At 40.8% G+C, this 24,591-nt stretch overlaps 1 protein-coding gene across 1 annotated transcript; it reads right to left on the minus strand.

The window, feature by feature from the left end:
* Positions 1-329: 329 nt before the first annotated feature.
* LOC119746396 (gonadotropin-releasing hormone II receptor-like) lies at positions 330-22,406 on the minus strand. The gene is made up of 4 exons (XM_038223310.1): positions 22,083-22,406; positions 4,239-5,162; positions 2,332-2,539; positions 330-1,230 (listed from the first exon to the last, which is right to left on the minus strand). Exons 2-4 carry the CDS (start codon positions 4,788-4,790, stop codon positions 749-751), a joined length of 1,242 nt encoding a protein of 413 aa, XP_038079238.1. The 5' UTR covers positions 4,791-5,162; positions 22,083-22,406; the 3' UTR covers positions 330-748.
* Positions 22,407-24,591: the final 2,185 nt, after the last annotated feature.

Below are 24,591 nucleotides of genomic sequence, written 5' to 3' on the forward strand. Positions count from 1 at the left end.
TTATCATTTGTCCGAGCGTGATCAGGGGAGCATTTGCCCTACCCCCCCCCCCCCCTCCATCAAATTGCATTATGGCTAAGCACGTCTTTTTCCTTTTTTGTACCTCTTTTTCCCGTTTTCCAGGGGAGGGGGGCAAGCGCCTCCCCTCCCCCCCCCCCTCGCGACGCCCATCGGTTGGGTTGGTTTTTTAAAGGGTATCCAGTCCTACCCTTTTTCATAAATCGGCACTTGCATGACCCAGTACCCAGTACCTATAAACATCTTTTCACCGACGAAAAAAGGAAGCAGCTTTTCTTTCTTTTTTTGACCAATTCTCCATTGCCCCCCCCCCCCCCCCCGCAAAATGTGTATACAACACTAGTACAATTGTAAACGTGTTTCTGCTTATGGTCACCTATAATTCCGCCTATTGAAAAGAGAGGCTCACTGTACTCCTTGGAAAGAGTGGAGTCATCATGTCTTAGAACATTGGTTGCTATGGTGATCAAGAAGAGCATGCACAGTCGTGGTTTGTTTTTAACGATATCGCTGTGTTTTCACTATCACACTTTGATCACAAAATAGCCAATAGTTATTTTACGTCATCACAAAGTACCTGACAATTGCGAAAAATACTATGGTGTCGCGAAAGAATTTCACGTGCTCGTCCTGTCTTGTCAGTGCAAAGGTCATGCAACTAGGCCTACATGTACTGACAAAGTGTGCGATAGTATCATACTGATTTTTACAACTTTTTTTTAAAGTTACACTAGACACATTTCTCAGCGACTAATCTATTGTCCGATTCTATCACGTGGTAATTGGCAGTCACCCCAGTGGTGGCGCCCAGCCGGGTTGACGAGGCGTACGTCATTTGCGGATAGTTGTTGGACGAGGTCGTGGACCGTCGGCTGATCTTCCGCCCCCGCCAGACCGTTCTTCGACCCCAGCAATCGAAGCAGTTGGGGAAGTACCGCCTGAAGTCCACCGTGAACATGCCGTAGACTATGGGGTCGACACAGACGTTGGAGTACATGAGGGCAAGCAAGAGTTGCTTGAGCCAAGGTGGCTCGTTCTCGGCCAGTTTGGGGTTGACGTGGATGGTAGCGCCCTCTATGCAAGATGGCGTCCAGCAGACGATGAAGGCCGTTACTATGGTACCGGTCATCATGAGCGCCCTCGCGCGGGCTTTGGGTAGAGTGTCGGCCCCCGAGCGCCGCAGCGTCATTCTGTTGCCGTTGTTACCGGAATCTGTAGGAATTGATCAAATCAATCCAAGCTGCTTACATGAACGAGGTATGATTCTGGGCATGCGAACATAGGTAGAGCAAGTTTGTCATGCCAATTTGGACATGTTTTGGTTTGGTGTTCAGCTGTGGGCAAGTTCGTGCAAGAACTATTGTTGACAATGGTTAATCCTAGTTCGACTAAAGATAGCCCGAACTCTGTCTAGTCTAGTCGACGATGTCTAGTCTAGTCTAGTCGACGATGGGTGACTACGCTAGTCGACTATTTGGAACCAGCCTATACCGCGGCTGGTCGCGCAACGATTTATATGTGGTTATCAATAGCAATTTCCATAGCATATATGCAGAGGGAACCAACTATCAACAAAAATGATGGACTGAACGAAACTGTGAGCGCTCAAATTTTCATTACACATTTTTTCCATGTTAGTTTACGATTATGTCACTTTTGTCACCATTGTACAATAATATTGGCGATTATGTAAGATGTCCTTAAGCACAATCACTATTTTCTAAGCTATACACAATCACTATTATTTGTGTAAATAAACAGAAACAACAAGTGTTGAATAATTGTGCGACCGCCATGTTTTGACGGTCGTTGACATGACAATCAATAGTTCGACGGAAGTCGTTCGCACTTCAACTTCAGTGCGCATGCGCTAGGTACGTCACGAACCAACCTCTAGTTAACCAGTGGTCCTTGCTCGAACTTGCCCTGTTTTGACCCGATAGCTTTTGTGAAAAGGAAGCACTATGCCTCAATGTACATTTTGAAAACCATAGAATTGAATTGATTAAAAAATAAATAACCCAATTTCCATTCGTTTGATCGTCAAATTTGATACCGGGAATGGATGACAATTGATCGAGTCCGAGGCTAGACTAGTCAGTGTTTGGGACCCAGACGTTCACATAGGCATATGCGTGGCGTTAGTGGCGAAGTTTCAAAGTGTATTGAAATACTTAACGATCTACGTATACCCGCCACCAAGGTTTGAAACCTCTTTGATTTTCAATGACTTAGACTCTTATCCGTTTGTGACACCACTATATAGCAAATCGTTATATCTTTAGGAACTATACTTTTTTAAAGCCCACTCACAGCTGCGGATGGTGCTGTTGCCGAATATCTTGATCACAATGGCCGTGTAGCATCCCACGATAAGTGCCAGTGGAAAGAAGTACGTGGCACAGACGACAAACCAATGATAAACGTTCCAGACGACGGGATGGTGTGCGCTGAAACCGTAATCTACACACTGTGTATACTCGGGGTAATATGGATGGGACATCACCTCGTGAACCAGCACCTGTCGTAGATCATAGAATATAAAAAATACAGGCCATTTTGATACTCGGTTGTTCCCTCCATCACAAGACAATCACAAGTCATTCAGTCTCAAGTCAAGTTAAATCATTCAAATGAACATGCATGACAAAGGCACTTCTCTCTAGTTTGGACCTGACTTAGAAATATCTCTATTCTTAATAGAGATATCTCTGTTCCTAATAGAGATATCTCTATTGCTCATTGAGATATCTCTATTAGCTAGAAATAGAGATATCTCTATTAGGAACAGAGATATCTCTTTTAATAATAGAGATATTTCTTATAATAGAGATATCTCTATGATTAGCAATAGAGATATCTCTATTATTAATAGTCAGAGATATCTCTATTGCTAATAGAGATGGCTCTATTGCTAGTAGAGATATCTCTATTAATCGAGGAAATAGAGATCTTTCTATTAGCAATAGATATCTCTATTAATAGAGATATCTCTATTAATAATAGAGATATATCTATTAGCAATAGAGATAACTCTATTATAAATAGAGATATCTCAATTCTTAATAGAGATATCTCTATTTTGGATTAAATGTTAAAAAATGCACGCCATATATCATAATTTTACTTGGTTAGCACGTGTGTACGTGTGGTCTAGCGTTGGAGCACAGGGTTCATGATCGTGAGATTGTGGGCACTCCGATCCGTTCCTGTGTGAACACAGGTTCGTCCCCTTTACTTTGTTAACACCATGTATTAGAATCACGTCTGAAAACGTGAAGTACATGCCTAAGAACTGATCTTTGTTCGTGTACGGCTCGAATCTGCTAATTAATGTGTAATTAAACTTGAAGACGTCTACCCACAATATACCACCAAGTTTGCTATGAGGTATAGGTTCGCGCGGACGTCCAGGAACTTCTAAAATCTCCTAAGGCCTATCTCGTTCCCAGATCCACTTTCAATTTTGAACAGTTTTTTTTAGTCTGGAGTGCTGAATGGTAACACATAGCATTAACCGATGAAAACTAATGAAAAGATATGTTTTCATCGGCTTACGTAATGCCGCGCCGACCTACAGACTTTATTCACAAGTCGGCCATATTAAATTGAAAGCGAGGCAAACTCTTAATTATTGGAACTTGAGTGTAGAAATGGAAGCAATGAAAGTTAATTACAAATTAAAACCAGTCTGCTCAATTTTTTTAATTTTGTGATCAATATACCCTAATGTTTTAAGGCACATTTTACACACACTCAAAACAGGTGAACGTGAGGCTTGATACAGACTCCAATCATAAAATAGTTTGGCACCATCCCATTCAACAGTCTACAATTTATAAAATAGATTCAGGGAACACGATCTAAAATGGCTTCCTCAAGAATAAGGCCTATAGCAGCAGGTACTGCAATCAAATACATTTGATGGAAATTTTGAGTCGCGGAAGCATCTTCCTTTTTCCAAACGTTCTTTGAAAGCACTAAGAAGTCAGCAAACAGTGTTTATAAGAACATTACCGCGATGCAACATTAATGATATCAAATTGACAAAGTAACAAAGCATGGCAGAATCAATGCTGAATGCCTAGTATAATTTTGACATTATTGTGATAATAAGAATGAAGATGAAAAATGTTGAACCAGGCATAATGGTTGCAATGTAATTGGATAGCGACGAACGAAATAATAATGTTGCTGAAATAGCTGATTGTGACACTCACCTGAGGACCACTGGCAACGAAACATGCCACCCAAGCGACCCGCAGCATGATCTTACAGCGCATGTCTGCCTGCCGGACGCTCAGTGGGAAAACAATAGAGGCAAAACGGTCCAAGCTGATGACGATCAGGATAAATGGTGAGGCATAGAGCCCTATCATGGCCACATACATGCACAGCCGGCATAGAAAGTCCCCACCGTACCACCGTGTGGTCAGGATCCAGATAAAATCCATGGGGATGTTAAAGAAAGTTATGATTAGGTCCGCCACCGTCAGGTGCACAATCAACAGGTTGACGCGGGACTTCCTGCGCCGCCCGTGGAGGAGACTAACCAGCACTGCGACATTGCCTATGGTGGAGACTACGAATATGATGACGTAGAGAACCAGACGAATCACGTAATCCTCCAAGCGGTGAGCTGGGAGGGGCGGCCACGTCCCTTCTGGTCCAAAAGTCGGGTTGGCCGTCGTACCATTCAGGACATCAATCGTTTCATTGATAAATTCATAGATGTAGGTTACCAGCGTCGGACCTACTTCAGTAGTAGCCATTGTATATCACTGGTATTCTGCGCACATCGATTTTTATCAAATCTTCTGTGAAATAGCTAACCCAGCCTGAAAAGTGATACAGATTTCACTTAATAAGATTTCTGCACTCCCGTTGCTCGGAAACCAAGTCCCGTTGTCTAGAAGCGCCGGCACACAGATATAAGGAGCAACATCTTCAATTAGGAGAACCGTGAGTAGCTGGCTTCATTAGGTCGGTGCGTTGCCCGGCGTATGCCCCATTAATTATCCACCTCCTTGCAATTACCGTAGTCAGTTGTAGCCTACAGTCGGAACTTTCTTTTTTTCGAAATCCATCCGGAGATTTTCGGGCACTACCTCACCGGTCACTCACCGCTGACTGGAATCAAAAATCTGCGGAGAAAATAATAAGGGAAAACTGATTAATATACCTGGAAGACGTCACTGGAATAAACCGAGGGATTACCGGTGGGACTAGAGGGTGATCCACGGTACCAACCGAATATTAATATACTCCCAGTTCTTTAATGAATCTGTCGTATAATGCAAATGTGTAATAACATTTTCCCCGAGTTTGGGAAAGATGTTATTGATAATCTCCCCAGATTTCCACAATGCTTGTGCTATAACACATGTTCATTTTCCCCCAAATGTACAGAATTGCACATACAATTTATGAACTCCCATCAATTTTCATATTTCCGCCTAATTTATTCCGAATTCGGTTTTCAAGCTGGATTATATTGCCGGGGAATACAAAATCACGGTCAAAAATTATAGATACCGCTTTTTTTTCTTTGAACTGTAAGTCCCTTTGATTAATTCAGAACAGGTGATTTCCATAGACGACATGCTGAAAGGCGCAAGTCGTCCACATATATACAACCCATTATAGCATCTTCTTCTTCTTTTTTGCAGAAACAGTCAAAACCAATCAATGATTGAGCTTGTAAGTGTCACTTAAAGTTTATCCAACTGGACGGCGATAAATACAACTAACCAAAAATAATTCTTTACGATTGAAACCAAAAAAATGGTACCACCTTTTAAGATGTTTGCACGCCCACCCAAAAGCTGGGTATGTCATTGGTAAATATAGTGATGCTCGATAATTCCAAGATAAAAGCCTTCAGGAGGTGAATGAACCGGCGACCTCCAACGAACCTGACCAACCTGAGAAGCCGGCCACAGAGCAGTGTACACAGGACACGTCAACCGCCCACCATCTGCAACCACCGATGGATAATAACATCCATAGGTGCGGTTTCCTTAATTTACAAGTTAATGCCGCTCTATCTCCAATAAAGATATATATTTATATCTGTATTAGATGCCATCTATGGCAACCTGAGTCCCATGTAGGCCTCGGGGGATTGGCCTCAACATAAAAAAAAATTAATAAATGAACTTAAAAATATCCGGCGGTCGAGTAAAAACACCGACTATCTTTAGTTCACACTAATTGCATATGCATATACCGGGGACTTGCCGTATTAATGTCTCAGAATCGCAACTAAAGCCACTCAGTTTCAGAATACAATGAATATTATTTCGGATTTGAAATGTGGCCTGTATGTATTTCCATCCTAAAAGTAATGCAAACCTGAGTGGCCAGAATTCCAATCGGCGTGGTTTTAGAACTTAAAGGGTCGAACGTGACGTCTGTCTTTAATTCCTGGCACTAATAATTCCGAGAAAGGGCTCATCATTGACTGAAAGTATACGAAATATAAGTCGAGATAATCATGCGACCGCTGTTTGTATGGATATACGATTACAACTTTTCTCTTCACTTCAAAGTATTTTAAATCCATATTGACTGAAAGGAAATGTTTGAAAATACTTCTAAATTGACCACTAGCCTATATATAGGGATAGTGTTCGTTTATTTCTGAAATAACTTTCATTTTGGGAGTATGCGGGGAACCTTTTTTCTGCTGTAAGGGTAACTAGATGTGAAAAAAATGCACTAAAATGTGATTAAAAGAGATTTTATATTCAATGTTAGATGTTCACCATCAGAGTAAGTTATATGAATGCTTACTGTTTTGACCACATTAAATATTGAATTTAACGCCATTTTAGAACAGGATAATTCCCCACTATAGTAAAGGGTTCAAAATGCCGTTGTCGTGTAACTCGTGTTGCTGATGTTGTTCAGATTTCTACAAAAATCACATTTAATTTATCAAAATAGTTATATCAATAAATATATTTCTCGTAAACTCTTGAATACACCCTGGAGAATTCGCCAATATTTAAACGGTTTGTTGGCCGCGTTATTATTAATCATGGTACGAGATTCGAAGCATTGCCGTAGTACTCGTACTCGGTACTCGTACTCGAGTGCTACTCGAGTACTTTTTTGGAGTACTCGTACTCGTACTCGTACTCGAATGTCAAAGTACTCGTACTCGAAATGACGGTACTCGTACTCGGGCAGCAAAGTACTCGTACTCGAAATGTCGAAATTGTACTCGATCATTTAAGTACTCGTACTCGAATAGCAGTACTGGGGGGGGATGTTATAGCTTCACCATGGCCATATTTTATCGATACTTTCAGTTTGAAATGGTTGATTGGCTCGTGGAGAAATCGAGATTTCCTGATTTTCCTCTGTGCAAGTCCAGACAAACACATTTAACAGCTAGCCATGAGTGGGTCTGTATATCGGTCTGACTGGGCCTGGGCCAATTACGCACAATGAACCATTTGCCGTATGGCCGTGTTCGGGAATACAAGTACTCGTATTCGTACTCGTACTCGGAAAGTACTCGTACTCGGAAGTACAAGTACTAGTACTCGGAGACCCGTTCTTGTACTCGGAGGTACAGGTACTCGTACTTGGCAACGTAAGTACTCGGCAGTACTCGGTACTCGGAAAAAAGTACTCGACTACAACACAGATTCGAAGACACCTATACATTTGCAGTTTTCAGTGACGGACTTTGGAAGGAAGATTGAACGGGTAGAAGCGATGGTAGGACATAAACAAATAGAATTCTTGGGTGATCAAAGGGCCCAAAGGCAATGTTCTGTAATTTCTGTGAACAAACAAACACCCCCCCCCCCACATACTCAGACATATTTGTTTGTTTGTTGGGGTGTTTGTTTGTTTGTTTTACTTAGTATGGACATTCCTTTGTTTTCGTGTAGTTAAGAAAACTCAGTAAAAAAAATAACTTCACTTAGGGGGGCCTAAACTGTGAAAAATCTTTTAACCCTAAATTTGTTTTTGATTTCCTTGAATGTTTCTCTTCATTTTGCGGCGGATAATCCTAACCCGAAAATGTCTCTAAACCTGTTTTCCAGAGGGCGAAACGTTATGTGGACACGGCTTAGTCCACATAACGTCAACACAACCTGCATTATGTGGACGTCTTTTGTTCACATGTCCACATAGTGACTGTATAAGACAAACACACACATACAGACATGTTTGTTTTACATACCTAATGTGGATACTCCTTTGTTTTCGTGTAGTTAAGAAAAACAGTGAGTAAACTAATTTTATTCAAACTGTGAAAACTCTTTACACCCAAATTGTTTTCTATGATTCCCTTTAGTGTTTCTCTTCATTTTGCCACAAAAAAACCTAACCCAAAAATGCCTCTCAACCTGTTTTCCAGAGAGGGGAAAACCTTGTGTGGACGTGGGCAAGTCCACACAACGTCGCTGCTACCTGATTTATGTTGACCTCTTTTATTCGGAAGTCCACACAGTGAGTGTAATGCTTGTACACACAAAAAAACAAAAAATAGTGCCCAACAGTAATGCACTGTTTGCTCCATCAATGACAGTTTGCGGGCATGTCAAAAGTCATCGGTCCAAGTGCGAGTACTATGGTGCACCCACAAATGTATCTCAAGACTTCAATTCAATCAGGCTGAACAGACCAATCCTCTACTCGAGAGATTCATCTTACCAAGCACAAGTCACTTAAACAAAATAATATTCTCTAAAGCAAAAAATAATCATGCGTGTACTTGTCTGCGGAATTTCCCCCTCTGCTCACGGAAATCTTCGGTTTTTGTGTCCGGGGGCCCCAATGCCAAATCAATTTAACTGTTGGACTGAGATACGACTCAAGAGTGTTGGAGCCAGCTATATGGCCGCTTACAGCATCAGTAATAAAAAAAAGGGGGGGGGATAGTGACCCTCGGGGCCAGACTATCATGGCCAAATATCAACTGCTTTGCCCGGGGGCAGATGATGTCTAGTGTCCCGGCCGTATGCGATAATATCAACTGCAACCCACAGGGAGATTACGTTATCTGCGTGGTCACCGTAGCCATAATGGCGTTATATAGTGCCCGGTGGTCATTTTTTTTGGTATCTCTCCGACTGTCCTTACTATTCCCTTTGGATGTCACTGATATGGTTATCTTCTTGCCTCTCCTGCCTGGAGCATCCGCACGGAATGATAAAAATGAACCAGTGAAAGTCTACAAACAACAATACAATAACTGATATTCGTTACTGTCATGACGGTAGTCAAAGGTATTCGGTATATAATGATGCAGGATTTCGCGCGGTTTTTAGGCATGGGTAAAACAAGACATTTTGGCTTAATAAAGACGATAGTATAAAGATTTTAAAAAACAATCCTGCCCAATAATCTCGATCAGCTCAATGCTGACATGTTTGGCCTCAAACCTACTAAATACCATCACAATTTCCATCACAATTTCCATCACAACCTCTCCCCTCACAGTTACATCCCTCATTGATATACCACACTCGTGGTTGGAGTAAAGTGTCTTGCCCAAGGACACACTGGGATGGACTCGAACCCCCAACTGCACAATTTGCAGACGGAACTACAAGATCCTTGAATTTGATGCCTCAGACAATGTGGTCACACCTAAAGCGGCAAGTTGAATTTACAAAAAAAGTGATCTTTCATGCAGTCAATATAAGGACTCTCTATGCACTTGTGTTATAATATTCGCAATCTGGACGCCACTTGTCCTCTAGTTAGCTACGGAAATTTACCGTGAACTGAAAGATGCGACCCGGCGGATCTCCGTGTTCAAGGTTGAAATGATTATCGCTTCCATAAATTATATTTTAGCCGAGGGGATCCCAGCAGTTCCCGTGATGATAAATCGGATCCGGCAAACGTGTGAAATTCAGCGCGGACCCGCGGCAAGTGGCCCGCGAGTTCGCCACCTCGGCCGGGCCGCAATTACTTTTTTTTCCCCTGCAACCAAGGATGGTCACTGTCGTAAAGCGCATGTGTTAGTTGTGAACAGAATGGCTCTCTGAAATTACTTTCAGAGCTATGAATCCAGCAAGCGTGTGAAAATCACAGTCAAGGATCGGAAATAATAAGTCATTTTTTTGTTCAAAACTAGGACTTGATTAAACACGATTTAACTGACAGGATATTGAGGCTACGAAAACAGAAAAAGAGATCGCCCTAATCCTAAGGCTTTAATTATGGAGTCCACTAGGCCTATATCCAAAATCGGCAAGCGTTTTCAACAAGACCACAGATTAGCTTCGATCCATTCTCGAAATTTAAACTTAAAAAGTCATGTCAAACATATTATTTCAATGACGTGATAGGTTTCACACATGCGTGCTATGGTAGGTGACTATACTTGGCTGTAGAAGAAAAATGTGCCCACTGGCGACAGAGCCTTCGTCTCTGTGGTTGACCCGAGCGCACTGCGGATCGGAAACACTTGCGCTACGCACTAGCGCTCAAGCTGCAAGTTCACCCTAGTGGCCTGGCTACGTACAATGTCACTTTAAAGCATACACGGAATTGTTGGTGAAAAGATTTATGGCATTGTTTGATATCAAGGAAGGGCAGAAGTGCAATAAAAGTGCAATTGAGCAGCGATGCACTCTTAATTACTTACATTTCGACCTATGAAAAGAACACTCTAAATAAATTAATCAATTCTACTGAGTTGGAAAAAAACAAAAAAAATAGTTAGGTCTGAGTAGAAAACAGTCGAACTGACCAGCTGACTACAGCAAGGATCAGCTGGGTGCTTGTTTGACTGTTTTTAGTCAAATTTATAGTGTTTTTAGAGTGATAGTGTGCATATAGATTTGTTTTCAAACTATTTTAAGATTTATTTCACGAGCGGGGAATAAAAATGTATCATACCAGCACAATTGTTAACCAACTTGAGATTGAAAATAGAAAGACGGATTAGTTAATAAGTAATTATTTTGAATTCGTTACTCCTCGTTACTTCCAAATTATTAAAACATTATTTTCCAACTACTCAACACTGCAAACACGGTAGGATCTAGGCCTACCTTTGTGTAACAAATAGTTAAAATTATTCTCAACGAACCCTGAAAGTCACGGATTTGCTGAAGAAGAAGAAAACAATAATGCTAGAAACAACTTTTCTACAAACTTTTCTACTTAACACCATTCCAACAAACAAGGAATCAATAAAGGTAAGCCTGTTTATAACCTTTGAAAAAGTGCCCAGAAGACATAAGGTAGAAGTTAAAATCCACGAGTTGGCCAAAAGTACAAACACCGCCTCCATCAGAGAGCAAGCGGGCCCCAAATCGTCTTAGCTCCGAGCGGTAATCACCGTCAGCCTCATCAAACGTTTCAAGATTGTCCAACCCCAGGAGGCTTTTACGACCACTCCGTCCATCATTTCGTGCTACCGATGATCAATTCCAGCTGATTTTTTTCCCACAAGATTAATCCAGTATAATATCGAGAACGAGATTCCAACGACTGAAATACTCCACAAACACCCTAGTGAATATAATGCGTCTTATTGGATTGACCTAGCACTGATAGATATAATTGCGTGACCGGTCATTGTCGTAGTTGAACAACTATTCGACCAATCTCCCGTTTAACCCGACCCTATTTAAAGTTGGTATATACGTGCTTTTTCAAAATTTCGATTTTCTTTTCCGAACGAAATTTAAAGGAATATAATGTCCTCTATAACAAATCCTTTTGCTTGTTTGTTTGTGCAGGCCTACAGTTTTAAAAGGTGGTTTTAAATGGCGCGCTCTAGTTCAGAAATTGCGCACACTAGTTCAGAACGAATTAGGAGCGTCCCGTTCTTAATTCAAACACTGAAATTAATTATTGATTACTTGTCGTGGGCCGATTTTTTCGTGCGATGTCTCATTGGAAAGCTCATAACTAGTGTAATGCTAGAAAATTATCAATTCAATTGGAAAAATTATTTTACAAGGAGGCACACCCAAAAAGCAAGCGTATACCAATTTTAAGGTGAGTTGGTACTAAGCTCTGCAGAAATGCATGACTGTTTTAAATTCCACCGAGCTTCCATGTTGCTGAACTAAAACTCCGGCCATACTCGGCCTGTAGTTTACGTGGTCTTCAACGTCTCCCAAATCATGATTTTTGATGTAAACGTCTTTGCTCCAAACGCTATTGCCACGGACTCAGTATAGGCCTATACGTGTTTTTGTCTTTACCAATTGCAAATTTCAGCATTTGGTGTGACAAATGAGGAATGAAAACCAACAAAATTAGGCGGGCTTATTTACGGTCCAAACGGGATCTTTCTCAAAGGCAACATGACAGTGGTACAGAAACAAACAAGTGGGGGACTCACTGTACAAAGACGTAATGTGGAAGGGAAAAGGAGGGATAAGGCAACAGGGGGAAGACCAAAGTAGTTTGGCAGTGGGCAAAGAGCAATGGGGATGAATAGAGGGCTGGGGCTGGTGAAGGAAAAAGGAACAAAGAAGTGTGGTGATGGGTGAAGATCAAGGAGGGGGGGTTGTGAAGAGACGGATTAAAGTAATCATCTTCCCCGAACAGATTCGGGAAATAATGTTCAAGTATGAGGCGTTCAGAAGTTCCAATACAAGTTCTCGAGAGAAAAAAAAACCTCAGGATTTGCTAAACGCTCTAAAGTTTTCGATGAATATACGAATGTCATTCGAACGTTCGATGGATAAGATGTTCACAAATGTAAAAAACAGAAATATGTAAACAAACATACATTTTTGTGAATTGTTGGCAACTTGGCAGACTTTGTAGTGGTATCCGAATTTTTGCCATTTATAAAAAAGTTACATTGATGTCTATACTAAAAAAAAATTCAGAACAAACCCTATCAATAATATAACATTTAGGTCTAGAAGGCACAATTTGCTCTGACATCTTTTCAATAATTTTACCCAATACCCGATCTCATCCGTAATTTCATTTAAAATCTGTTCTTAATTTCACCCAATACTCCTGCAACCTTGAAGCAATTGAAATAGTTGTCAACATTCTCCACAGGTCTGTCAGAGCTATTTCTGTAGCGTGCAGTTCATCCTACAAGACACCCACTTCCAAACGGAACACTTCCAGCTGCAAAGTAACAGTTAAAAAAAAGCCCCGTCGATAATTCGCACAGGCTCTGCATCCCTCAATTCGATTTGCTCGCACAACATGCCACAGATATTAGATTAATTTGACAGCCAAGTGCCCGCGGAATAGGAATTAAGACACCATAAAAACCGGCTTGTACTAGCAAATCTTGACAAGAAAACATAAATTGCGGATAGTGCGGATACCGATATCACCATGTGACTGTTGATATGGCTAGCATCGGTTCGTGTTAGCGGTTATTAGACGACAAAATCAGTATCCGATAAACACGTGGGCCTTAAAATAAAATTACGTTCAATCCAATCCAACATTCCGCGCGCCGGGCCTGGAAGCACTGAGGGTGAACCGCGAAGCACAGGCCTGCTTTATCTTCTCCAACTAGCATGACAAGACCCGACCTACTTAACCATTTTCCGCCGGTAAACCTTGTCCTTTTTGAAAGGCCATAAGAAAAATTGTTGAAGGGCTTTACAAATACCAACGGAGAGATGTTGATCTTATTTCCTGTCCGTCGAAGATGAATGATATGAATGATGATGATTGACGCATGTTGTTATTACTTCGCATGTTCTTCTGCTTCACTTCCAAACCGTGTATGACTGTCTTGCGTAGAGATGCTTCTCAGTGTATAACTTGCGCACTATCTTGGGGCAGAAAGGCCGCGGGGCGATATGCAACATTATTAGCTGTCAAGAGTAACCTTTATGTGCACAATGTTCTATCAACATTGAGGTATGAGTAGATAGCACACGACCGACAACATTAATGCAATTTACTTTTAAGAATTAACTTGTCCTTTTGAAAGGGGAAAAACCGCTTGACTGTAATTTAACATGTTTTTACCAAGACACTAATGGAGTGCAATCTGGACATCCATTGCAAATGCTCGGTTGAGGCCGCCATAAGAAAGTAGGTTAATTAAGTACCAAGACACTCGATGACTTCGCATCAGAGTAAAAATTAGGGTATGATTGGACCCGGATTTACAGTAGTTGAACAACATACCCAGGTGGAGCAATCCTGTACTATACTTAGACCTAATGCACGATTTCTATTCCAGTATGACTTCTGGGGTGTTTTTTTTTTTAGAGAGAAAACAGTTTTATCCCCCCCCCCCCCAACCGTATACGCAGGGGAACGACTAAATTACTTCTCCGAGAAACTGTTTACAATTTCTCTCGCCGGCTCTTGGAGGGAAGCTGTTAAAATTCCGCTTAATTTGGAGAGTCACTTGTGGCGCAATCTCATCATGAGAATCAATTCTTTGCTGGCAAGTCGTTTACGTATGGGACGGGATGATGACCGGATTAACTAGCAAACCACTACCAGACTTGCGACAAGTCAACGGGCGGCAGGTGCATTTCGTCGACCTTCGCTTATATACACGACTCCAATCACTAGCACCGAGATTTATTTTTTATACATCTGTAAGTCTTGTAGATCGGCAATTACTAATCGAAGAGAGGGAAGAAATCCCAGAATGAATCCTTGAAATCCTGGTTCGGGACGAGCATACTCTCGGACAATGCCTCCCACAAGATTGCAGATGAGGTAGGCCCCATGTGCGTATATAAAATTCCAGCAATCAACTGTAATTCATCAACTGGTATTGCAGCCATGTACGATTCTCACTTGTCACTTCCTAAAAAGTAATTACTACAATCGATCGCCACTTAGGATTTACATATCGCCCATAAAATATTCTTCGTCACGTATACGCAGATACGGCAGTGCGTTGTAGCTCTTCTTATCATCATTTCTTCGTTTAAGAGCAATTGATACAAATAAAAGTGTCCTTATCTGGTTCTACATTTAAATTTTACGGCACAGATTCTGCTGGCTCACGAATCCTCTATCAACTACAGTGAAAAGCAATACAGAATCCACTGACATTTACCTTTAAAAATGCACAACATGCGTAATTTTATCTTTATTGCGGACCAAGGCGCCAACGCCTAATTCTTTTTGCGGGCTAATCTAATGTAGCCACGAATAATCACTTCACTTCTGAAAAGTGATACGAGACTGACAACAGTAAGGTCGGGCAGTATTCACCCATTTACAAATCGCTTGGGAAATACCTGTCCACTGTGTGGTATTATGCAAGACACGAGAAAATGCTATGGTCTGACTCTAATCGAGGTTTTGCTGTATCATGTTTTGACGAACGCTGACCTAATGTCATTTCGTGGCGTCTTAATCATATACATAAAGCGCACGTCGTATATATTACACGACTTAAGGCCTTATACCGAGGGACTTCTTTATTGAGCCATAACTTTATTGACGACATGAGTTGGGACGTCGGATTTCAAAACGAGGCACACCCAGGAACAAGTCGAAATCAAGTTTTTTGTACAATTTTAGTAAGTCAGTACAATTTTCGACACCTCACCAATATATTTATCCATTAAAAACAGAATTTCGACAGCCAGATTTTGATATCATTTTGGAACATTTCACAGGCAAATCTTGCAACAAAGCCTCACTTTCTAAAACCATATAAATATATCCCTCTTTATATCCCTCTTTGAAAATGTGGAGAAGTATCTTAGATGTAAAACTTGAGTTTTAAATTGTATATAGGGTATAGGCCTGCAAATTTTTTTTATGAATTAGTGGAAGTATGAATTTCTCAAGATTTCACGATCGGTAAAAATAAAAAGCCAATGTCATACCGTTGGCGAGTTCCGCCTGGTTTAGGCATTAGAGGTTGCATGATTTACGGCGAGTTTAATAGCTCACTAATTAAATATACAAATCTCTAGTTTCGGCAAGTCGCTTTCCCGTAAACACGTTTTCCATAGGAAATGATGTAACCATTACCTAAACAGAGCGTGCAAGTTACACGATTTTGCGTTAACGTGAACGTTTTGATACAAACCATCGACTGTGGCGACTGGTCTTGCCACGGACTCCTTTCTTTGTCTTTACTGATAGCAAAACACAAGATAAATGGGTCAGACGTTGAAGTTTATCTTTATATTCAACAATATTTTTAATCATTATACTTCATTTCTTTCATGAACCAGTGCATAACTTTACCAGCTATTCCACTCAAGGAAACCTAAATTGGTGCTCAGAAGCTGAGGTCAATTCGTTTTCATCATTTCAATCAATTTGCGGTGTTTTCAATCAATTTTGCAAATAATCATGCCGCTCAATCTTCACGAAACAAACTGGTCACAATAGAAGCAGGCAGAATTGAAAATATTTGCACCGATACAGAACGGCGCGTACGTTGCAGTATACACAATTTGCCCTGAAGTCCTGGAATCCCGCAAATTCTCGCTGTTGTTTGAAATCACCTTGAGACCTCTAGTCCTAACAATCCATATTGTAGTCGGCAATGCGATATTGAAACTGGATAGCAAGTGATGAAAACTGGACACTCAAAGATAATGTATTCTTCCAACTCCTACAAAGATTTTTATAACACAAAAAAACGCAACGACCATTGTCACTACGGAAACGCAAGCCTCATGAAATATGGCAGCGGATGAAATCATGACGACATCTGCAAGTCGGAGAATGTAATAAACGTGGTCGTTTCGCAGCATCATTGTTTCCAGCATCTCTGTATTATTTTCAATTGTTCCTTCGATAAAATTGAAAACTCAATTAAGATGATTTTTTTTCATAAAGCACTTTGGACCTCTCAGCTCAGGTCGAACCCCGCAAACAACTCCATTTTGGCGGTAAAGATCTAAAAGCATCGCTATCAAGTATTATAGTGTATTGACTTTACACTTGATGTGTATGAATTCTGTTCGATGCTGACAAAATCATATCCGTGACATTGAGGGTGTATCGACCGTTGCTTTTAGTGCCATCATCGGACACTCAGGCACAATAAATCCCTTTATACGGCACCGATATGATGGGTGATTTGCATTACCATACCAAGCTACTTATCTCCATTTTCACTGGAAAATCAGTCACAGGTGATTGTTATCACGGTGCGGCGAAAGATCTTAAACCTCAAATAACAATACTTATCTGTGAATCAATTTGTAGGTGTGATTCTTTTATAATAATACTTAATAATAATACTGAACATTTAAATAGCGCTCTAACTGTCATAGAAAGTACCACAGCGCTTTACACAAATTGACGAAAATCCCCCCCCCCAAAAAAAAAAAACCCACCAGAAAACAGAACAAGAAATAAACCACATTCAAAATACATGAGTAAGTAATAACAAATCTATCAAATTAAACAGATCAGTTAAACAGATCAATTAAACAGATGGGTTTTCAGGGATTTTTTTAATGTTGCTAGTGAGCTAGAGTGGCGGATGATATAGGGTAAATTGTTCCAGAGTTTTGGGGCAGCAGCGTGGAAGCTTTTCTCTCCAGTGGAAGTGCGAGTTTTTGGTACATGGAGTAATCTGGTGTCAGTAGATGATCGGAGTCTTCTGGTCGGCTTGTAAAGCTGAATGAGTTCGGTTAAGTATGAAGGTGCAGAGTCAGTGTTAAGACATTGGTAAACGAGGGTCAGAAGTTTGAAGTTGATTCGGTTGGGGATTGTCAGCCAGTGAAGATCGTGGAGGATAGGAGTGACGTTGTCATATTTTCCAGCCTGATAAATCAGTTTAGCAGCACGATTTTGGAGCCGTTGAAGGCGTTTGCAGTCTGTAGATGTTATACCGAACAGGAGTGAGTTTGCATACCAATGGAAACTTGGAAACCATTTCCTTGGCGGTATTATACAGCAGCCATCGGTGGGTTTTCAAACCCCTTAACCTTACCTTTATAGTCTAATATAATTGTTTGTTTCGAGATAATTATGCTTAATTTAAATTTTATTTTCAAATATAGAATAAATAATGCAGTTTATAGAATAATACGAAGTGATTCCATGAGCAAATTCTCTCTGACACATTAAACTACACTGGAGCTTTTGGATTGACTCAGATTAAGGATCAACATAAAGCAAGGTCCACAATTCACGCACTGCATCAGAGGAGCATCTTCATGAAAAAAACAGCATTTCTCAACGCTTGAAATATTCACACGAGACAAACAATAAGAAAAGTATAAAGGAAATTGGCATAACTTACAATCCTCAGCGGTGCTGTAACATAATCATTTACACCCACGCCTGAGCTTTTTAACTGAAGATGAATGGAATCTAGTATTTTACCCAACACCGAAGAGAATTCTATTCAGCCCCACAAGATCAGAATGCAGACTTTCAAGCCAGGTCGTTGTCTTTCTTCTTCTTCTTGTCAGACCCTCTGCTCTACGGGGTTTTTTTTCCTCTCTTTTTCTGGGCCAGCGAAATGCGACTCGCAGACACGGGCCAGCTATCTCACAAGAGGCACGGTAGCTCTCTCAGCTAGGCGTGCACCTCTCCACTTCACCATCTTCCCTCGCTGGTCTTGGAGATGCCGTCTGAAAGCCTCGGTATCCCCGAGGGAGTTTGGTGGGGAGGGATATCCAAGAAGAAGTGTGATTAAGGATGACCCGAACTGTTTCTTCTTCACTTCGTGCTCGGACCATTGCGTTCCGGGGGGAAGGCGAGACGCAGAAGTGGGGCCGTGAGGGTGTTGCATTGTGATTAAGACCGCTAACGAATACCGTGTCTCTCTGTTCTGAAGCTGGGAAGGGGGGTATACTCTTCTGCTCCCTTTTATTAAAGTAACGAAAACAATTGCATCTTTTGAGAATTCATCCAGACCTGTACGGACGATTTTGAATAATGTTTGCATGACATAGCAATTACATTGGGTATAATAGCACCACACCTTTGGTGTCAATCAGATTTTTCGACGCTGCGAATATTGGCAAGTTGTCCGTTATAAGTGCCATTATTGTACTTAAGGGCAGATAACCAAAAGAGGGGTCAAGATGGATCTGGGCCAATTTGGAAAAGCGCTGAGACGCAACGACGTCGCGCCTTATTTACACGTGTGTTTTCTTATGGGAGCTTCACCTCGCGGGCGTGATGTATCATAGGTTTCAACGATGGAGCTGTTTTTGCTAGACAGGTACCGGGTCCAATTCATAAAGATTTTTGTCATGGGGGAACAGGATAGTCATCAAGACTGTAAAATTATAACGTTGGTCAGAGTTTTGAAAAGACTGCCTATTTTTTTGAGCAGAGTTCCAACTTCATGCATGTTTGGCCCTACGTTTTGACCTCGAACCGAGTATGACATGGCGAGGACCTAGTTCGAATTTGGACATAAAACATACACATTTTGTTTTCGTGACCACTTGACGCTGAACAAGACTTAGGCCTACACAGATAGAGCTTGAATGTTTTAGGGTCCTTATTTGTATTCAATAATCACATTGTATCTCTTGGGAATCCGACTTGCGTCCATTCTTATCTCCTCCCACAATCACAGCATGTTTACCTTTTTTGTATCGATGAATAACTGATATACATCTTCCAAACCACTCAGCAGGGTCTTGTGTACTCGTACTCTCATCTTGAAGTGCATTGTGCGGTCAAGACTCCAACGAGCGAAACACGAGTCCACTCCTCAGTATACCTCTCCAATCCGCCAGATTGCCACAGTTTCTCCGAAGGGGCTGAGTGCATCATCTCAACAACTCGTCTTTCTTTCTCTCAACGCGAGCTGATTTCTCTGTTGCTTTACCCCGATCACAGCAGCAAGAGATGCTATTGACCTTGGAGGTCACTCGATGCGGCAAACATTTGATATGACCCATTTTTTCTTCTCTGCAGCATTAGGGGGCAAAATGCTTTCTGAAGTGGTGTTTGCCACGGTTAAATGAAAAGACTCCACGGAAGATAAACAAAACGCCAAAGCCACACTTAATGTATAGACCTACTTGAAAGCTTCGTTTCCTCCCGTTTCTTGGCTTAAGAGGCGTAGAAAGGGGGACACTTTTTAAAGGATTTATATCTGTTTAAAAGGTAATCTATCTTTAGAGGAAATCTGTCTTAAGAGGAAATCTGTCTAATATTGATAACTATAGTTTGTGATTAGGAATACAGTCGTTTTGGTATTCGTGTTATTTAAAGTGACACAGAGACAACGGAGTCCTTAATCAATCGATATAGTTTAATGGTGTATTTTGCTTGATAACTACCAATAGCAAAGTGATCTCCGAAACACCTTGGATGACAACAAAGGCTTAAAATACACACTGGTAGATATAAAGTTGTAGGTTTACTTTTAAAGTTGTAGGTGTAAGTTAACTTTTTGTAGACATACAACAAAAGTAAACCTACAAAAAGTAAACCTACAACTTTCAAAACTTCCAATCGTTCAGAATGACACTGTTATCACGCACGAAAAGGATCACAAATTAATGGAAATCAAAACAGACATACCAATCATGATCGCCAATCATAATGTCATGAGATTAATGTAAGGCTTCATACACAGCTCCCGATGCTTGTCTAAATCGCAGAAAATGCACGAAGTTGTTCCATTTCTCTTTTATCAGCTTATGGATTCTATACCGGAATTACTTACTCGCTCAAGTGACTTTTCTGGGCGCCACGTTCTAGCTCTGGGACTTGAGGCAGCTTGAGCCGAACAAACCCGCCTTCTATTTTCGACGTCGAATGCTTCTTTATACTTGTACAGAAATCCATCAGCACCGTTCATGTTACTGTACAGTCAGTGACAACGGCCGGTTCAAGCATCTCGATCGTCATATTTTAACGTTTTTGGTTTTGGTTACAATTCTTAAAGATCGATGTCTTTTTGAACTGATTAGTTCCTGAACTGAAGACATCTCTCCCCCTGAATGTGACATCTTCAAACAAAACAAAACTTAAACAGTCTTCGCTCATCATGTCGTCAATATATGAAGAGGTTATTTAAAGAAAGTGTTGCAACTTTTTTCCAAATTACTCAAGGGGAAAAAGAGAACATTTCCCTTGGTCTCAACTCTCCAAATCTCATACAGAATATTGTCTCAGAGTCTTCCTAGTAACACAGAACTGTGGCATCCAGCATTCTGGGCGTATTTGAGAGGGCGGATTTGTCTCATACAAACTCCAAGATGAATATGATGTGTTTCCGATTTTTCAGCAAACACTATAGCGATGGTTGATGAAGGGAAGTAACGCTCCAGAATTGCGGAGGAAGTATACACCGGACCTCCGCCTCCCCCGGCAACCATATTCGGTGTTTGTATTGCACTCCATGGCTGAAATTATGAGCGCCGTTTATGTGTTTGTCGTGTTGACAGAAGAGAGGCCTGCGAATAGTCTGGTTAACGGAGTGAGGTGCGTTTGCGGCAGGAGCCAGGTACAAATATTGCATCACAGCTTTGTTCTATGTGGCTCAACATGAAAAAAAATAGCAATCACCCACAGATTTTGTTTAGAGGTATCTTGTTCCGTTTCTGGATGGGCTATCACGTGTACGGTCGCCGATGCAAGCAGTCCAAACACAAATTTGAGAATGGAGTGCTCGATCTTACTCGACTGGACTGAAGGCCACAAATACAATAAAAGTCAGTTGGACATGAACCCGGGCCATACTGTCTGCATGAGGTGCGAAGTCATCAATCTTAGCACATGGGTGATTCGTGAGTGCGGCGAAAACATCTCAGCCCCATCCGATGTAGTATTTCAATAATTCAGAATCATCACATATAGAATGCGCGCTTGAAATTTGAAAGAAAAAAAAGATAATTAGCCTATACATGTACTACATTTTGTTTTCTGAAATGACACGCGGCCGATGCAGTAACCACTTCGTGAGTCAGTCTGGAGGTCAGGCTGTTATGTCCTCTTCTTTTTCTTCTGATTTCTTTTAGTTTTCCCCCTTTCTGAATAACAGGGTCCTTGAGTCACTAAGCGCCCGGTGCTTCAACTGGATCTATAGCTCTGAAGCGGAAGATTACTGCACGGACGTCGTCCTAAAAAGAGAGAAAGAGAGAGGGACGAAGAGAAAATGCACGCTCGAGTTGTACTGCTGGAGAAAATCCTAGGAGCTGGGGAGAACAAAATAATGGATACCTCACCAAGCGAACAGAAGGAGAGAAGAGATGACGGATAGGATTCTTCCAGTCAATTGGATGTCTTTAAGATGGAGTCCAAATGGCTTTCAACGCGTTCAGTGAGCGCCGAGAGTTTAATCGATACGTCTTGGCTGCATTGGCACCTGCTGTAATCGGGCCAGCACAATAGTACAGGAAATTCCTCCCTTTGTTGGAAAAAGGCGATGGTTTTCATTCCACCTGTGGTTGATGGGGTTTTATAGAAAGAAGGGCATCCCTTAATATCGTTGGTTTAAGGGAAGAATGTGAATGATTAGATCTCGCAGTTTTTTGAGGATGTTTCCTGAGCTTAAGGGGGTTTCGATACCTCACGCGAATATATAAAACAAGTGCGAGTGCCCAATAAGCTCTGGCCGTCTTGCATGAACGTCCTGCAGAAAATCAATGAAAAAAAATGCGACGCCCCAAAAATGCGACGCCGATGGCACATACTAACACCATACTTCAGATGTAACATAGATTTATAGCGATTACTGATGAAGACCACGTGACTATAACATTATTGCACATATTTTGCCTCCATTTAAAAACTTTTCATAAACGTCATTCCGAATTGTTACAAACAATTTTTGTTAAGTATTTAATTGATTTTGTTTCAGCAACAGATAATGTTTAAATAAAATTGTTTCGAAAATTGGAGATAAAAAGCTGAAAACGTGCTATGGCGAATGAAAAACAATGATGTTCAGAGATGAGAACTCAAAACTAATCACGAATGACGCACGTACGTCGAAAAAAAATTGTTCTACAAAATAAAACATTTCCAATACAAACACTGACGACTGTTGCCTACAGCAAGAATACAGAGTTGATTACTTTTTACATGGGGCACGGGATTAATTCAACCAATATCTCAACACAGACATAAATCATTTCGTTTGCAATTCCCCCTTTCTCGAAAATTCAATACTCGCTGAACGTCAAAATAAAGGGAAAGGTCAGTTTTGGTTAATAACCGTTCACGTCAAATTACTGCTAAACGAAACCTAAACTTTAATCCCTCTCGGGATGAAAATATCGTGGAATGGAATTCTGCCGGATTAGATAAATTGGTAATGAAGGGAATTAATTCATTTTTTTTTTTAGGTACGACGTGAATGTAAATTATATTTTGTTACAGAAGTAATCGCTACCAGGAAATCATTCGCATGGGAGATTTGCATTTCTTTAAGGGCGTGCTTAATGCTTGGATGAATTGCCTTGTTTATTCAATCTGCCTGTCTGGTATTTTGGGACTTCAAAGAGGCTGAGTAGTGCCGCGCTGAAAGAGAAATTGTTCTGTTGACTTCGGACGAGTCATTGCCGACTGATCAAAACCAACCCCATGCATTCACGGTCAGTTTTCATACACAATGTGACGTGAACAACGAATACAATAAATACACCGTTAAAGGGTTCACACAGTGATTTTTTTCTGACGAGCAGATCCTGTGCAACTTTCTCCTCCTCTGAAATATATGAAAACTACTTGACACCCCTTTTTGATTAATTCTATTGAAAATTATAATTTTTTTTAAACATTCAAAAATGTTCATGCTTTTTTCGGACAACTGAGGGAACTGTTGCTGTGATGTCATTTCAAAAAGACACTGTTCGGTTGAGGGGTTTTGTGTTCAAATATTGTGAACCCAAAACATTGCTCATTGAAAACATTTGTGAAAAAAAGTTTGCTCATAGGCTTACTGCCAGTGCATTGCACAACAACGAATCGCCAAAGAAAAAAATTACAACGGCAAAATATTAAAAATTCTGGCAACTTGTGGCGCTGAAATATAACTGTAACATTGAGGTTTCTGCCTGAAATGACATCGCACTTTTGCTCATGAATATGAAATTCCCATTAGCATAAAGACCAAAAAAACACCAACATACTCCTAAAAACGGCAAAACGTAAATTAAAACAAAGGTTAAATGTGACAGGTTTTTTTTTAAGTGACACAAAGGTGCATTTTCAAGGATTGCATTAAATTGCATTAAACTGCATTTAAATTACATCGCATGGGCCTTTAAGCATTCATTATGAAAGATCCATTGTATATATACGAAGAAAATTCGTATCGTGGTATGCACACCTTAATTTAACTGCATTATAGCTCACATAGCTCACACGGCAAGGGAGAGAGAGAAAATAAAGGAATTTTCTGACTGCTATCAAAATATGGCCTTCTCTCTCTAATTCAGGCTCCTGATCACTGCGTGCCCATGGGACAATGCAGTTTTATGATGCACATTAATTTTGTGGCGGATATTCTTAGAAATTAAGCCACCGCATTACAGAAATAATTGCGATGTTTGACAAGCAGAGTCATAGTTTCAATGTGGTCCGACTCACACCTCAGACTGAGTGCACTGCTAAACTAAAGATAACTCCCAAATGAATAGGCCCGAATAATGAACTATTTTAACCATAAGCAATACTGTTTTTGACATCGAGATAAATTGACAGTAGTGTGTTTTTGAACAGAGAGTTTGC

Source organism: Patiria miniata, unplaced genomic scaffold (assembly GCF_015706575.1).
Source record: "Patiria miniata isolate m_02_andy unplaced genomic scaffold, ASM1570657v1 HiC_scaffold_7, whole genome shotgun sequence".
Lineage (NCBI taxonomy): Eukaryota > Metazoa > Echinodermata > Asteroidea > Valvatida > Asterinidae > Patiria > Patiria miniata.

Excerpts from the sequence above, each read along its gene's own strand:
- LOC119746396 (XM_038223310.1), bottom strand. The coding sequence starts at position 4,790 with ATGGCTACTACTGAAGTAGGTCCGACGCTGGTAACCTACATCTATGAA. Across the intron at positions 2,540-4,238 it reads TCGTTGCCAGTGGTCCTCAG|GTGCTGGTTCACGAGGTGAT; the intron begins GTGAGTGTCACA and ends GATCTACGACAG. Across the intron at positions 1,231-2,331 it reads CAACAGCACCATCCGCAGCT|ATTCCGGTAACAACGGCAAC; the intron begins GTGAGTGGGCTT and ends CAATTCCTACAG.